Source organism: Schistocerca nitens, chromosome 9 (assembly GCF_023898315.1).
Source record: "Schistocerca nitens isolate TAMUIC-IGC-003100 chromosome 9, iqSchNite1.1, whole genome shotgun sequence".
In the NCBI taxonomy this organism is placed as follows: Eukaryota; Metazoa; Arthropoda; class Insecta; order Orthoptera; family Acrididae; genus Schistocerca; species Schistocerca nitens.
In genome coordinates this window covers 394,562,341-394,578,392 of record NC_064622.1, presented here as the reverse complement: position 1 = coordinate 394,578,392, position 16,052 = coordinate 394,562,341, and the positions used below count along the sequence as shown (strand labels likewise).

Below are 16,052 nucleotides of genomic sequence, written 5' to 3'. Positions count from 1 at the left end.
AAAAAGACCAGTATCTTCTGTGACCTATTCAAAGCATTCGATTGTGTAAACCACTCACAATTATATCAAGTGCAAAAATACGGAATTATATGCACTGCCTCAAAGGGATGTAATCTTTTCTGACAGAGACAGCAAAGGATAGTCATAACATGAGATAGAGGAAAATACTCCTCGAAATGGAGAACTACCACACAAGGGAGTACCACAAGTATCAATTTGAGGCTTAATATTTCTTCTTTATTTACATGAATGACAGCCATAAATGTCATTCAGTTTTATTCACTTATGACACACAATACTGATGGTAAATTAAAATGCAGAAGAAATTCCTGAAAATGTTATAAAAAGTCTAGAAAATCCAGACTTGTGGTTCCATCTAAATGGCCTAAAACTAAATATTTCAAAAACACAGCTTATGCAGTTTAAGACTAAACAATATAAAATAAATGATATTCAAATCGTACATGGAAGTCTGGAACTATATGAAGCAGAATGTATTAAATTCTTAGGAACGCAGATGGACAGAAATATATAGAATAAAAAATAAACTGAACAGCCTGGCATTTGCTATGTCACTGCCAAAGACACGGAGAAGGTAGTGAACTGTAGCTACGTTGAAGCAATAGTGAGATATGACATTGTCTTTTGGGGAAATGCTAGCAATTTTAGAGGAGAAAATTATTAGGAACATGTAGTGCTAAGCATAGACAACCTCGTCAGCCACTATTAAAGAGACTTAGTATGTTTAAATGTTCCCTCACTGTATTTATATGAAAATTCTTTTTGCAAATAATAATCCAGAATTGTTTACTCCAAGTAACTTCTGGCACGGATATGAAACCAGAAAAAAGAAAGTTTCATGGTTCTTACATATAAACTTAATCTTTTTGTGCAGGCCGCACAGTATATGGGGATGAAAATACACAAAATTAAAAAAGTCAAATTTTCGAAAGATCGAAATTGCTTCAGAAAAAAGAAAATTATATAGCACTATTGTTCAAAAATGCAATTACATTATTGATGTATTTTTTAATGATGATCTGACTATTTAATAGGATATATATACTTTATAGTTATGGTAAATGTTGTATTCCATGTACAATCTATTGTAGTTACAAGCTTGATGAGTCTCCTGTACACTAAAATGATTTACCATGTAGATTATGAGACAATAAAATTCTGATCCTGATTACAACTTTCCTAGTGTGCTAACCATCCACAAGACTTAAACACCAAATGTTTTTTTAATTTTTTTATACATACCAGCACTTATGCAGAAGCCTTCCAGCCAGCAATATATTACAGTAATAATACATGCTGAACTCACAGTAGGTCAGAACCTCTTACATCTTCAGCTTTGATAGTATGAATGGAAATTTTATATCTGTGGCCAATACATTGTTCTGGGACAAAATAAAAAGCTAAAATTTAGTGTCTTAAATAGTAAGCATGCAGAAAACTCAATTCAAACACCTAAAAATTCTGAAAACAATGCCATTGGAATGTGAAAGTATGTCATTGCTAAATGTTTGCCCAGTGCTACACTAAAAAATATATTGCTGTTTCCTTGTGATGAAATAAACATTTATAGAGCAGGGTGCATTAGCATATTCGAAACACACACTAGTCCAAAATTCCTTAAACAAAGAAATTAACCTTCTCTAACACTTGCTGACACTACAAAAGACAGCTTACTTCAAGTAGATGCTACCAACTAGTGGGAATGTTGAGAAACAAAAACAAGTGATGTACAATCCCAGTGGAGTAGTGTTGAGGTCTGGTGTGCTGGCCAGCCTGTCGATGGTTTTTTAAGGCGGTTTTCCATGTGAATGCGGGCTGGTTCCCCTTATTCCGCCACAGTTACACTGTCAGCGATTGTCGCACACTGTCTCCATGTATGCGTACACAATAATTACTCTACCACGCAAACATTGGGGTCACACACATCTGGAATGAGACATTCACGGGTGGGGGGGGGGGGGGGGGGGGGAAGGGCATACTGCGGGGACCGAACTGCACAATAACCCTGGGTTCAGTGTGGGGCGCGTGTGGTGAGTGGACTGCTGTAGACTTGTGGGGGTTGTGTACCACCGAGGGCTAGGGCTGGGACGAAGCCTCTGTTGTTTCTAGGTCCCCAGTTAAACACATACATAAGTATAGTATTGTTTTATTCCCCAAGCAAGAAAGAAAAAAGCTGATGTAGCACGTATGCCACATAAGGATTCAAAAGATTAAAAAGAATTTTGTAATCTTTTGCATTTTCTAATGGAATGATGGTGGTGATATCAATAGGGAATTGGTTTCATCTGCTTAATCTCTTGCACTAAGTTGCTTGCTGATCACCATAGTCACACAAAAATGTGATTTAAACCAACATCCAATGTTCTTGGATGAAGATGGATGGTCTTGGTACCCACTCTGGAAAAGTTTGATGGAATTGCATTACCAGTCATTTACTTACTGCCAGCTTCATGTCAGATCTATGAATCAGGATCTGGAGTGGAGCGTTCCACATTACATTACTCACAGTCCCTTTGCCATCATGTTTCTATGCATTATATGCTTTCAGTCTATCAATAGTAGCAGAGCCCTGAAGCTGTTGACTGAACAGTGAGAAGGGGGAAAACACACACACAGGACAGCTACTTTATAAAACATTTACAATACTATGTTTTTTCAACTTCATTTTGAATATTGGAGCTGCCTTTAGTTCTGCAACTGTATGTTTTTTGCTTTTATATAATGGCACCAAGCCTTTTTGTTCTGAGTGAAACTTTACCCAAACACATTCTCCTGCTACTCTTTCAGCTGTGCACACTCTACGTCTTGTATTGGTACACTCAGTTCCGTGTTCTCCATTAAGTCATTTCTTCTGACAGTGTTGCATCTCTTTGCCTGCCTATATTAGATGCAAAATTCTGCTACATGGTTGATTATGAGGATAAAAGGACTAATAACTAAGTTGTTGAAGCCCTTGGAAATCCCATTCACCACTGTCACTTCCTTTACGTATACTGCTGCAGTATAGCATGTTATGTCGCAGACTTGGTAAGTGGTGCATTCCATTCAAGAAACTGTTCGTGCTATGCCTATAAATGTTGATTATGAGGATAAAAGGACTAATAACTAAGTTGTTGAAGCCCTTGGAAATCCCATTCACCACTGTCACTTCCTTTACGTATACTGCTGCAGTATAGCATGTTATGTCGCAGACTTGGTAAGTGGTGCATTCCATTCAAGAAACTGTTCGTGCTATGCCTATAAATGTGAAAAATGGTGTTTAAAAAAACACAGCTTGACAAAGCTAAGTACAAAGTAGCTGGGTAGTGTACTTCAATAACTATGTCCAAATTTCAAGTTTAGGACCTCTGCAAGATTTTGGTGCTGCAAAATACAGAGGAAGCTCACAGAACTTCCATACTGCCACAGCTCAACCATTCTGCCCTATATTCATAAAATGAATGTTGGCTACTGTACATTTATATTGCTGGGCCAGAACAATCATTGAGCAATCTAGGCAACCTGAATGTGCACAATGACAACTGAATTTGCAATAAGCAGTATGTTCCAAGGGAAGGAATACATGATCTACTTTGGGAGCAGAACAAGCAAAAAATGTTACAATAATTTGAACCTTGTTTAAGTACCCATCTCAAATTTGTCAAAAGCAGGATTTAATGTTTATTCAAATTGCACAACAGAGGTTTCCTATTACTCAAATTGTTAAGGATGATAGGTAAGCACAACATTTGGAATTTAGGTCCATGTTTCAAGATGCAACTAACAATGAAGCTGAATTCATGTGTAAAATTGATTTCTGCTGAATGTCATTCGGTGCAAATCTGCCCAAATGTGTTTTCATAATTCTTTGTTTCTAAGCAACTCAATCTCCCATGCTGATCTCTCACTGCCTGCAAATAATTGTATGTTACTTCCTGCAAATAGTTTACACCTAGCCTGAGGTATATTGTTTTAATTTCATTTACCGCGTGTTCCCAAATAATCAAACTCACTACTACAAAGTAACTGAAAATTTTAACTGTCAGTCATTTCAAACAAGAGAAAACTTGCAAGGATTTACATTAACTAGTGAAGTTTCAAGCCTTTGGATGTATTGTATTGCATTTTCTCACTTCTCATGTGTGTATGTGGTATATTTAATTAAAGTCAACCAATGCACTTCTAAACTGAAGAAATTTTACACAAGTTAATTTTCAGTTTCTGTTATTCACTGCATTGTGTTAAATTTTGCATACTATTAAATGCACTGAGAAGTCTTGACACTGCCAAAAAGAAAAACCCTACCAAAAATTCCTGTTCACATTTGATTACCTTGTGTGAAAAATCAGTAGCCAGTGCACAGGGAAATACGGAAGCGTCCGATCCCGCCCGTCTGCTTTGACCCATGACGTCACAAATATGGCGGAAACAAAAACACACACTTTCCACAAGAAGCCTAATGACACTAACGGGACAAGTGCGGGAAATGGGGTGTTTTGGGCAGGGAGCAAACTAAATATAAACAAATTTAGACACCTTACGTAGCTAAAACGTGTAAGTGAAGACAGCCATGCATGAATACCCACCCACCTCCCCAGGGGTCGTAACCCCTCAACCCATAGAAGATAAAGATGCTTCAGTAGCTGATTAGTGTTTTTTGTCTTTTCAAAAAAATCTCACGGGATAGAACGAACAGATCAGAAAGATAAATATAATAAACTAAAACAGAAATTGGAGGAAACATAATTAAAATAAGTAATAAGTGTTTTTAAATTAAAAAAATCTCACAAGATAGAACGAACAGATCAGAAAAGTAAATAAAATAAGATAAAACAGAACTGGAGACTGCCACACTCAAGCCAAACTCCACGCCGTCATGACGTCACACACAACACCCTTACGTCACAGGTCAAAGCCGACGTGTGGGATCGGACACTTCTGTCGACCCAGTGCACAGTAAGCAATATTTGTCAACCCATACATTTTAATGTTTTTAATAGTAAACTAAATAGCTTTTACAACAGTACTAAGTCCTGTGCATGAAGCATAATTTACAATTCACTAGTGTTCACCTGCCACTTGTATATGAGAACAAGTATATACACCAGAGAAATAGAAGAGAATGCTACATTGTTTTGTGTTAACAGGCACACAGGAAGGAATATTAGAGCTGTACATTCCAATGAGGTCAGATGGGGCACCCAAGATACCCCCATTAGATCCATAATAAACACTGAGGGGATTAGTTTTGCTTTTGAACAAGTGTGAAGATAGTGCACTGAACACAACTGCCATTCCAGCTTTCATTTGCATTAGCCCAAAATGTTGCACAAGTCTGCTGACACTCTTCACTGACATCTTAAGATTGAGGAAAAAAGGACACTGATTACAAATGACATTACCTGTGGAAAAATCTAGCATTTACACTGTATTAGAAATCTGATACTTGTTAGTGATGGTTCTACATTTGTTTCTGATGCCTGCAGTGACAAGTGAAGCACTTTAAAGGATCTTATGATCACATACTATGTTTGTTACAGGAAAGACTGCATGATCTTTGGTACGATTCATCAAAAACTTAGATGATTTCAACCATGTAATTTGTCACCATAATCATAAGCAATATGAAGTAATACATTTTTAATAAGAAATAATTGCACCTGTTTACCAGTAAGCACATTGCTTTTTGTTCTTAAAGCATTTAAACATTTTTCACTACATTGCTGAATAAGCCAAGCATCTAATGAATTTTTCTCACATCCACAGTAACACCTTCCAGTGCTTCGCCATTTGTGCTAATGCAGTTTGCTCACTTGTACCTACAATTTATACCACAATTTGCTGTTGCCTCCATTTCAATTTTTGACTGTCATATGGCCACAGCAGAATTGCATGACTAATGCAACAGCAGGTGCTTTGATCACATGCCTGGTCTCGCAAAAAACATCACTACATGTATTGCAGTGAGAATTTTAATGAATAGGCAACTGTCAGCACTCAAGTAACGGAATTTTGCATATTGTGGAATAGGAGGCTGAAAGTTTGGCCAGGCTGGCATCACTAATCACAATCAAGGCAGTGCCTTGCTGTAGTTTTGAATTGTGTGTTCAGAGAGGGGGACAGCTAGAGGTTTATACTGGATTGGATATCAAATGCAGAGGCACCAGCTTTAACAACTCAGATTTAACAGCTGATTTAATTTTGTAAATATTAAAGTTTTTCCTTTTAACAACTACCTACACAACAGCCTCAGTGTAGAAACTCCATGCCCATTTACACCATATAGAAGCAGGTGAATTCAAACAGCTCCATCCTGCCAAATACTTAGGTCAACGAGTGTACCCACATTGTCAAAACTTGACACTAAGTTTGTGTACAAGCCTTCCCAAAGAAATACTTAATCATAGCTTATAAGTTTCAATACTGCACTGTGAATTAAGTGTCTTATCTATTTCAGTTTTCAACATGCACATACCATGTCAGCCCTATGTGCAGCATTTTCTAAATTTGTTACCACACAAAAATTCATCAGTGCAAGTAAAAGAACTGTCATATGGTGAAACTGCAAATAAGTACTTTTAAAGACATAACTTGCCATCAGATTTACTGTTTTACACTATACTTACTTTAAACTTCCGAAACAGGTTTTACCTGATCAGTGATTTTAAGATTAACACCACTGTAAGGGGAAGGGGGGGGGGGGTTGAAAGTCTCTTGTGAATGGACACGCAAGTGTGTGAGATGCATATGTAGCTTACATATTCAAAGCTATTGGTCACCTAGCCACTGAACCAAAAGAATAAAAATTGACAAACTTAAAATTAATGAAAAACAGCCTACTGGAATGTTAGCATGCAAAATTGTTCTAAGTAAGACTTAACATTTTCTACTGATTAAAACTAACTTTTCACACACAAACTGTAGTTCAAAGGTCTACTACAAACCTAAAAAACCATATCAATGATTAACCACACATTTAAAACACTTAATTCAGGCGTATCATTGATAGACAAAAATTCAGTAACCTGGACATAATGCTGTGGAAATCTATGGCTTTAAAAAGCTTGCTAAAAGTTGATGGCCACAACCTTAACACCCCCCCCCCCCAAAAGTTCAATACCATATTGAAACCTGAAAACAGTACTACTTGCTGAAGATTTACCTTCAAGGGTAAAATTTTCACCCTGCTCAGATAAAAGATTTTCCACCAACAAGGTACCATTGTTAACCACACAATTACTTAAGGGAACACATTTATGAAAGTACAAAAGGTTTATGTAAAATATTTATTATCAATTCAACTTTACATAGTAATTATACATCCAGGTATGCATAAAGTTACAAACTTAGTCAAAGACTTAAGTCCATTCCAATTCACATTCTTCCTGATTCTTCTCTGTAACAAAGAAAGCATTATTAGAACAGATGAGCTTATCTTCCTTAAAAACCAAATGTAACATGCAGTATCAGATTACTGATTTACATCAAAATCTTTCAGGCGAAAGATGGTGATTTTCATGAATCATCACTGACCTACAGACATAAAAACAAGCCATTATGCTTTGAACTAACCTTTCCCTGTTCAGTTTCCGAATTTAGTCAAATAATCCAAAGCCCATGTCATCATCATCAGATTCAGACTCTTCTTTCTTTTCAGGTTTTTTCTCCTCTGTAAGAAAAAAGGGCACCATCAGAACCACACAAGACCTATCAATTCACAGCTATTAACACAGAATATCAGATCAAAGATTTTCATCTCAGTTTCAGACGAAAGATGGTGATTATGAGATTCATCATTTTGTGTACAAAAACAAAATACAGACACTTCACTAACCCTTCTCTGGAGCAGCAGCTGCAGCAGCACCGCCACCTCCAGCCGCAGCTGCAGCAGCAGGAGCAGCAGCACCACCAACTGGCATTGATGCCAACTTCTCACGACCTAAAACAAAACAAATATCCAAATCCTGTGCAAGTGAAAAAACAAGTTTACACAAACCACCCACACCTTACGCAAAGCTCAACCTCGAAGTAGAAGAGCTTCAAAGTTAACACTGGTATACTTTGCCCTCTAATAAAAAATAAGTGAACCCATTATTGAAAAATAAAGTGAACCTATCATACCACATAAAAATTGTTTCCAACACAACCCTTAAGTATTAAAAGATCCAGGCAACTCATGACCAAATGAACTGTGTAATGTAAATGAACAGTCACAGCCCTTTCCTTGTCACCCTACTTCCTAACCCATGTAAGAGCTACTTCGCCTACACATAACTCTGGGCAACGCGTTACCATTTCAAAACCACCCATTATGCACAAGCTATCTTAACTTTTGCCATTCCAGAGCAAACTTGCTGAAAACCGTAACCACCACCAACTACTATTTGCCACATTTCTGCCACTACAATTACATTAACACTGATTAAAATATACCAATTTGAGATGACATAAGGAGAATACCTTAAGACATCCGCATATAAGGCTACAAAGATATTTGTAAGTTTACAACTTCCACCTCTACAAGAATTTACAAAATTTATCATGTTGTATCACAGGAATTAGGAAATACGGAAGCGTCCGATCCCGCCCGTCTGCTTTGACCCATGACGTCACAAATATGGCGGAAACAAAAACAAACACACACACTTTCCACAAGAAGCCTAATGACACTAACGGGACAAGCGCGGGAAATGGGGGGTTTTGGGCGGGGGGCAAACTAAATATAAACAAATTTAGGCGCGTTGGGTAGCTACAACGTGAAAGTGAAGACAGCCATGCATGAATACCCACCCACCTCCCCAGGGGTCGTAACCCCTGCAACCCATAGAAGATAAAGATGCTTCAGTAGCTGATTAGAGTTTGTCTTTTTTTAAAAAAAAAAAAAACAGAACGAACAGATCAGAAAGATAAATATAATAAACAAACAGAAATTGGAGGAAACATAATTAAAATAAGTAATAAGTGTTTTTAAATTTAAAAAATCTCACGAGATAGAACGAACAGATCAGAAAAGAAAATAAAATAAGATAAAACAGAACTGGAGACAGCCACACTCAAACCAAACTCCGCACCGTCATGACGTCACACACGACAACACCCTTACGTCACGGGTCAAAGCCGACGCGTGGGATCGGACGCTTCTGTCAACCCAGGAATTATTATAAAAAAATTAATTTTTCTCTGCGACTATTTCCCCCGCTACATATGTAGGTTGGGCATTGAATTTTGCTGGCAAGTGATTCCCCCCCAAAACCTATTGTTTACTTGTGGCAGTCATTGTTTTGAAGACTTGTTGAGTTTGTTCATGCAGAAGATTTGATCAATTTCAAGGTCAGGAAGAAAAATCATGAAATTTGTAAAACTTTGGTATATTTTTAAGATACAAACAATTTACAAATGATAAGTACAAAAACATTTATATAACCTAAACCAACAGCATAACCAGTTACCAAATGCCATTTTTTTTAAATTTTCACAAAATACATTAAAGTGTAGAAACTTGTATGCCATGCTGTCCTTCACGTAAGTGTACCTGATAATTTGGTGTCTCAAATTTCCTCCTGGAAGCCTTCTCCTGGTAAAGGATATTTAATTCACATAATGTGAGTTACCTTTATGTAACATGAGTTACCATAATTTTTGTAGGATCAGTTATAATTTTGGTCGGTCAGATTGATTCTGAATTACATAAAACACAACTAACAATGTTTCACCATATTTACTCCATACACCACAAAATCCCATAGGGAATAGCTATTTCTACTTGACAACAATTTGCAATTTTTGCAGAATGCCTTTAAGTGCAGCTGAAAAGATGATGAGGAGAAGAAGACTAAGAAGAAGGCAGGAATTGAAATATGAAGGCAGCTACGAAGAATTAAAAATCGAACAAGGAAACTACGTAAAAATTCAGGAAAAAGGAACAGGAAAATGTGAGAAATGGAACAAGAAAGCATTGCTGCAGACAGGAAACAATGTTTGAGAAAGAGTTGCAAAGTACAGGAAGGAGCTAAAGAAAGCATCTTCAGCTACACTAAGTAGTTCTGCCTCTCCACCATCTAAAAATATGGTCTTCATTGGGAAAAGACCTATCGAAAGTTAAACGTGTACTTCTAGCATCACCCAGAAACCAATATATGTTATTAGAAGCTTGTATCATTTGTTGAACCTTTAGAAGTAGAAAATCTCAACAAAAATGGTTATTTTTCAAGAATTACTGCGTATCAAAGTTAGAGCACCTCAAACAATATATATCGAAGTTGCGATAGTAAATCAATTATGGAAGTCTTATGGCGCGCGTTACGAGTATCTTTGAAGGTGTCACTACAGAACGACAAAAAAGCATTAGAGAAGCACTCGCAAACTGAAAGGAGACGACTTACCTTAGTCGTCGTCAGTGTTATCGTCTTGACAGTTTACCCAGGGTAAACACTGCCAATATCGTGTAGGAATATCAGCGGAGTGTCTCATGCATCGACTTTCCCCTGCAAACGCAAGTCGTGAAAGTATAGGTATTGGAACAAAAACAATTCGCCCCTGTCCTGGAAGTCCTCTTATGGTTGACTTCCACTTCCACAGGCGTTCTATGTTCTGGGTATGGACGCTGGAGTCATCTGAAGAAACGAACTTGACAGAATGGTAAATTCATGCTCGAACCCTTCACCTTTGAGAGTTATGACAAACCTGCCAGTGATGACTTGTTCCAGGCAGTATGAAATGCTTTATAAAACCTACTAAAGTCACCCTGTCTCACGACAATACCCTGACAACGAAACACTTGCATGATTCCCTTTCTATCCCACGAAAAACCCAAATATGATCTACTTCACTTTTAGAAGGCCATCCTCTGATTCTTTCATCTAGCAATCAGAGACTCTACTTTCACTATTTTATTCGGTCCACCAATTGCCACATTTGTCACTATGACGTAGCACACTTCTCGGCAAAACACTAAGTAATCACAGACAGTATTCCCCAATAGCTCAGTTTCTGATGCTGTGCCTTGCACAGTATAACCACGAATCCAGCACGACAAGAATTAAGTTTGTCTAAATCGATAATTTAGAGGACTCCAACCACGTATTTTTCCTGATAGTGGTTCGCTTTTCACAAAGTCCACAACGAAATTGCAACAATCTCAGTGTCCACACTCCACTTACGTAGTTTCACAGACTTCGCAGCACCAGTCCATACAGTCTCTCCTGTCGTCGCCTGCCAGAAGTCCATATTTCCGGGGAAAAGTCAAACATTTGTCTACACTGCATATGCATGGAATTAAAAGTTTTCCATGTGAGGCAATCCGCAGAAGAAACTTTAGAAGCAGCACACATTACACTTGCTATGAAGAGAAACTGTCAAACAATTATGACAGGAACGTAATGTACCTAAACTGAAGAAACAAAACTGATACAAATTTCTATCACAAGTAGTTTATCATAACGTGCACCACAAGACTTCCATAATCAATTTATTATCGCAACTCCGATATGTATGGTTTGGAGCGCTCCAATTCTGATATGCAATCATTCTTGGAAATTAACCAAAAAACAAATGATGAAATAAATGCAGTGAGCAAATTCTACGAAAGGGATGACTTCAGCAGACAGGCCCCTGGGCGCAAAGACGTGACTGTAAAAGATGAGAAAGGTAAGAGTAATTTGCTAGTACGACACTTGCTTTCTTTGAAAGAAGCCCAAGCAATGTTTCATGAAGAAAACAGCAAAGTTATTGGTAAAAGTAAATTCGCAGAATTAAGACCCAAACATGTCATGCTTGCCAATAAACTCCCACACAACGTGTTTGTCTGCAGGTATCACGAGAATTTCACTTGTGCTATTAACTCTTCATAGCATAGTACCTCAAATACCAAAGTACACCAGTAACTGGCCAGAATTGTTTCTGTGTACATAGCCTACAGCCGATTGTTGGTTGGAAAAGTGCATGAAATGTAAAGATTTATTGGCAGCTAAACTTCTTGATTTACGTACTGGTGTACAAGAGTATGGCATGAAATGGTATGGGTGAAGAAGACTTTAGCCAAAGAAGCAAATACTACATCTCTCAGCTTTAATCAAGACCTGCAAGCCTTTTTTGAACATTTCTAAAATTCATCACTTGGAACTCTATAATAATGAAGTTGTAGGATATCACTTTATCAGCCACACAGGAAAACATTAACATAACAGAAAAATCACTAGATATACAAGTAGATGAGTGGGTGGAGGCCAAGGCCAAATATCATAATTCATATTTTCCTGGTAATGTTACTAATATTGAAAATGGGGACTTTAAAGTTGATGTTAGGATGGAAGACTGGATGCGGGCTGAAATTAAAGATGAGATACTACACTAAAGAGAAGCTTGTCAGAAAAGTGAACCCTCCAAGTGTTGTAAATTCCAGTTTTTTCAAGTTTCATCTATGAAAAGTAACTTGAGTGACCATATGTTGTAACGTGAGTTGTGTTTTCATTATGTTTTAATATTTGTTTTATTGAGTGTTAAATGTTTGGAACTTTGTTAAAAATCTTACGATCTTCTGGAATTGTGCGTAAAACTTACAGGAAATGTTCACAAAAAACCTTGGTATTTTTTAATCATATGTAAAAGCCATTTCTTGCAAATGTAAAGCGAGTTACCAAGAATAATTATAAGACCTGTTTTAATAAATATAGTAATGTAACAATGATTGTGATATAGGTTTATAGAGCATTCTGTATAAAGAATGTTTTGAGGTATAAGCAATATTTAATAGAAACATTTCCATCTGTTAATCATCCCAAGTTTATAATATAAACATCACTTAGTAACTTGAGGCGTCATGGAATGACCAGCCTATTGAAAGAGATTTACCACTCAGTCAGTGCAACATAAGTTTTATACTAGCAATATTACGTAGGAAATGCCCATCTTGATATCTGTAATATACAACACTCTCCGAAAGGCTGAAATGAAACTTTAAGCTCATAAGAAAATTATACTACAAACTAAAAGTTACCTGCTGCTATCAGACTTTCAATGTTCTTCCCATTCAATTCGCTGATTACTTTCTTCAGTCTCTCACTATCAGCTTCGATACCGACAGAACTGAGAATCTTTTCAATGTCTGCAGACGTTGGATTTTCTTTCCCACCAAGGGCGGCAAGCAGGTAAGCGGCCACGTAACGCATTCTGAAAAAGCACGTGTGCAAAATTTCAGTAATGAAGTAAAAACTAAATTACAATCTAACGTACGTAGCCTTGACACTCTCGGCCATTTCAGTTAAAATGAAAACACAGTAATACGGAGAGTCAAACACAGCCCATCTACTAATCTACGTACATCAATCAGAATAGCGTATGTTTGTAATTAATTCTAAATACGTAAAATACATTTTTATAACATGCATAATGCTTCAACAACATGCTTATAGTTACTATACTAAAAGATACTTCGAACACAAATATAACAAAAATATTAACTCACTTTTAAGTCCTTTCGACACGAAACGTGTATCCACTTCCTCGCACTTACTATGGCGTCATGCGTATGAGGGTAAGTTGCATGTAGAGGAACAGGAAATCAGAGATTTCGCCAAAGTTTATACAAATTACAAACCAAAGGCGTGTTTCCAGAGACAAAAACCTAGCCAAGTCAACTAACCTGTGGAAACATATCAGCTGGAATTACAGTCAGGCAAGTTAAAAAGCCTTTAACTTACTGCTTTCATACACCTCCCTCCGTCATGGTCCAAAAACATCATCAACTGTTAATAGGCGAATATGCCCTTATTATGCTTTCATTCGTTCGACAGCACAGATCACGAATCGTTTGTCTGTCCATGAAAATGAACTATGCAAACAAATACTCTTTAAAACTGCAAAATGTTTTTTAGTCTTGAGATAGCAATTTCAGCCCGGTCTTCAGTAATTCCCTTTAAACACCAAATGCGATTAACATAGTACCGGTATCATTTGCACATTTAAAGTTTTTGTAATTTACAGTATGGTATTCTGTGTGTTCACAGTACAAGTACTGAGGAAATGTCATTATTTTAAAGGTATTTTTATCTAAACTGTTAAAAGAAAAGAAAAAATTCCTTGACGTCTATATTTATGTGCTGCTCCATGACTCTGCTGTCAATATCTTTATTCTTGGCTTGTATGTAACTTCTGTGTTTTTTTCAGTAAATGTGTTTTTTTCGTATCCAGGATGTAATTATAAAGTTAATAAAATGTTTTCTTCATCAGGTTATGGGCCCAGTACACGTGTAAAGGCAAACAACATAGTTTAATTAAAACAATATTTGAAATGAGCCTATGTCTGTAAAGCAACATGACTGCTAGCGTCGATTATAAGGTCAGCATTGATAAGCTTGAAGGGCCTGACGACTGGGCCAAATGGAAATGGCATATTTCTATGGTGCTGCGTTCATATGGACTAGAAGACATCATTAACGGTACACGTGAACGTGTAGAGTTGCCGCAAGATGCGACAAGTGCACAGAAAGAAGCGTATGTGGAATGGCACACGGACGACGCAAAGGCAGCAAAGTCTTATAGCAAATGCACTAAGTAAACCTGTTGCAGAACCCGTCTTAACGTGCAAGAATGCTAAAGAAATCTGGGACAAATTACGCGCCCGATTTGAACGTAGCAGTACTCAGCGTTTGAATATGTTGATTGAAACATTTTTCCGTGTTAAACGTGATGAAACGGAAGATATTAGTGCACATGTGGCCAAACTGCAAAAGTTATTTGTGGACCTGAACGATGAATTAGCCAAACATGAAGAAAATATGCTATCTGAAAGAATTTTAAATTGTCGAATTTTGTCTACACTGGGAAAAGACTACGACAATTTTAAGGATCTCTGGGATACGATACCGACAGAAAAGCAAAGCTTGAAATTATTGATTGAAAAACTCTGTACTATTGAACTGCGTGAACAAGACATTAATGGAAGTGCAGCTTTTGTCGTTTCTAAAACAAGAAAACGGCAAACAAGTAATCAGTAAGTAAAGATGACGAAGTCACAATTAAAACAGCAGATTCCGTGTAATATATGCAAACAATTAGGTCACTGGGCAGCAGAATGTCCACAGAACACTCGTGACAGCAATAAAAGAAAAGAGAAGAAGCGAGAAAGTGAACACGCTGCATTTACTTCATATGCTATGGGTGCGTGTACCAGTAATCACAGTGACCCAAATAAGTGGTATTGCGACAGTGGCGCTACAAATCATATCACTCCCAACAAACAGTATTTTGTTTCGTGTAGTGAATTTGATGCTCCTCAAGTAATTTCATTGGGTAAACAAGATGTCAAAATGTGTGCGTACGGTCAAGGAACAGTTTACATCCAAATTCGACGAAACAATAAATGGTAAAATGCTAGAATGGACAATGTTTTGTACGTCCCTGATGCAAGTGCTAATCTGTTCACTGTGAGAGCCATTGCCTGCAGAGGCTAGAGTACTAATTTTAGTTATAATAATGTCTGTGTTCGAAAACAAGTCAGTGGCAATATTGTTATGACAGGTTACGTGAAAAATGGACTTTATGTGTTGAACATGCGTGTTGTTAGAAAAGCAAAAATGAATCGTGTGAACTTGATGACTTCATCCAAAACATTGCAGGTGTTCCATGAAAGGTTTGGTCAACAAAATAAACAACATGTGAAGAATATTTTAAAAGGAATGAACATTAATGTGGAAGATGCCAAGAGTGAATTTTGTGACGGCTGTGCGGTTGGAAAGATTCATAGGCTGCCATCCAAAACACGAACAATACACTCTACCAGTACTGGTGAATTAATTCACGCGGATGTCAATGGACCAATGAGTACGAAATCTTTTGAAGTTAAGCATTATTATGTATGTTTCAAAGACGATTTTAGTAAATTTCGTTGAATTTTTTTTTAAGACACATAAGTGAAGTGTGTACTGTGCTTAAGCAGTTTTTAAATGAAGCACGAACTAATGGACATGTTGTCAAACAATTTAGATGTGATGGTGGCAAAGAATTTAACAACAAGATTGTCAGTGAACTGTTTGCAGACGGGGGAATAGAGCTAC

At 37.2% G+C, this 16,052-nt stretch overlaps 2 protein-coding genes across 2 annotated transcripts; one reads left to right on the top strand and one right to left on the bottom strand.

The window, feature by feature from the left end:
• Window positions 1-7,272: 7,272 nt before the first annotated feature.
• LOC126203789 (60S acidic ribosomal protein P2) lies at window positions 7,273-13,616 on the bottom strand. Its single transcript, XM_049938156.1, has 5 exons — window positions 13,463-13,616; window positions 12,995-13,167; window positions 7,835-7,939; window positions 7,573-7,669; window positions 7,273-7,396 (listed from the first exon to the last, which is right to left on the bottom strand). Exons 2-4 carry the CDS (start codon window positions 13,164-13,166, stop codon window positions 7,596-7,598), a joined length of 351 nt encoding a protein of 116 aa, XP_049794113.1. The 5' UTR covers window position 13,167; window positions 13,463-13,616; the 3' UTR covers window positions 7,273-7,396; window positions 7,573-7,595.
• An 849-nt stretch (window positions 13,617-14,465) lies between these two features.
• On the top strand, window positions 14,466-14,993 carry LOC126204264 (uncharacterized). Its single transcript, XM_049938654.1, has one exon. It carries the CDS (start codon window positions 14,466-14,468, stop codon window positions 14,991-14,993), a length of 528 nt encoding a protein of 175 aa, XP_049794611.1.
• The last annotated feature ends 1,059 nt before the right edge of the window (window positions 14,994-16,052 follow it).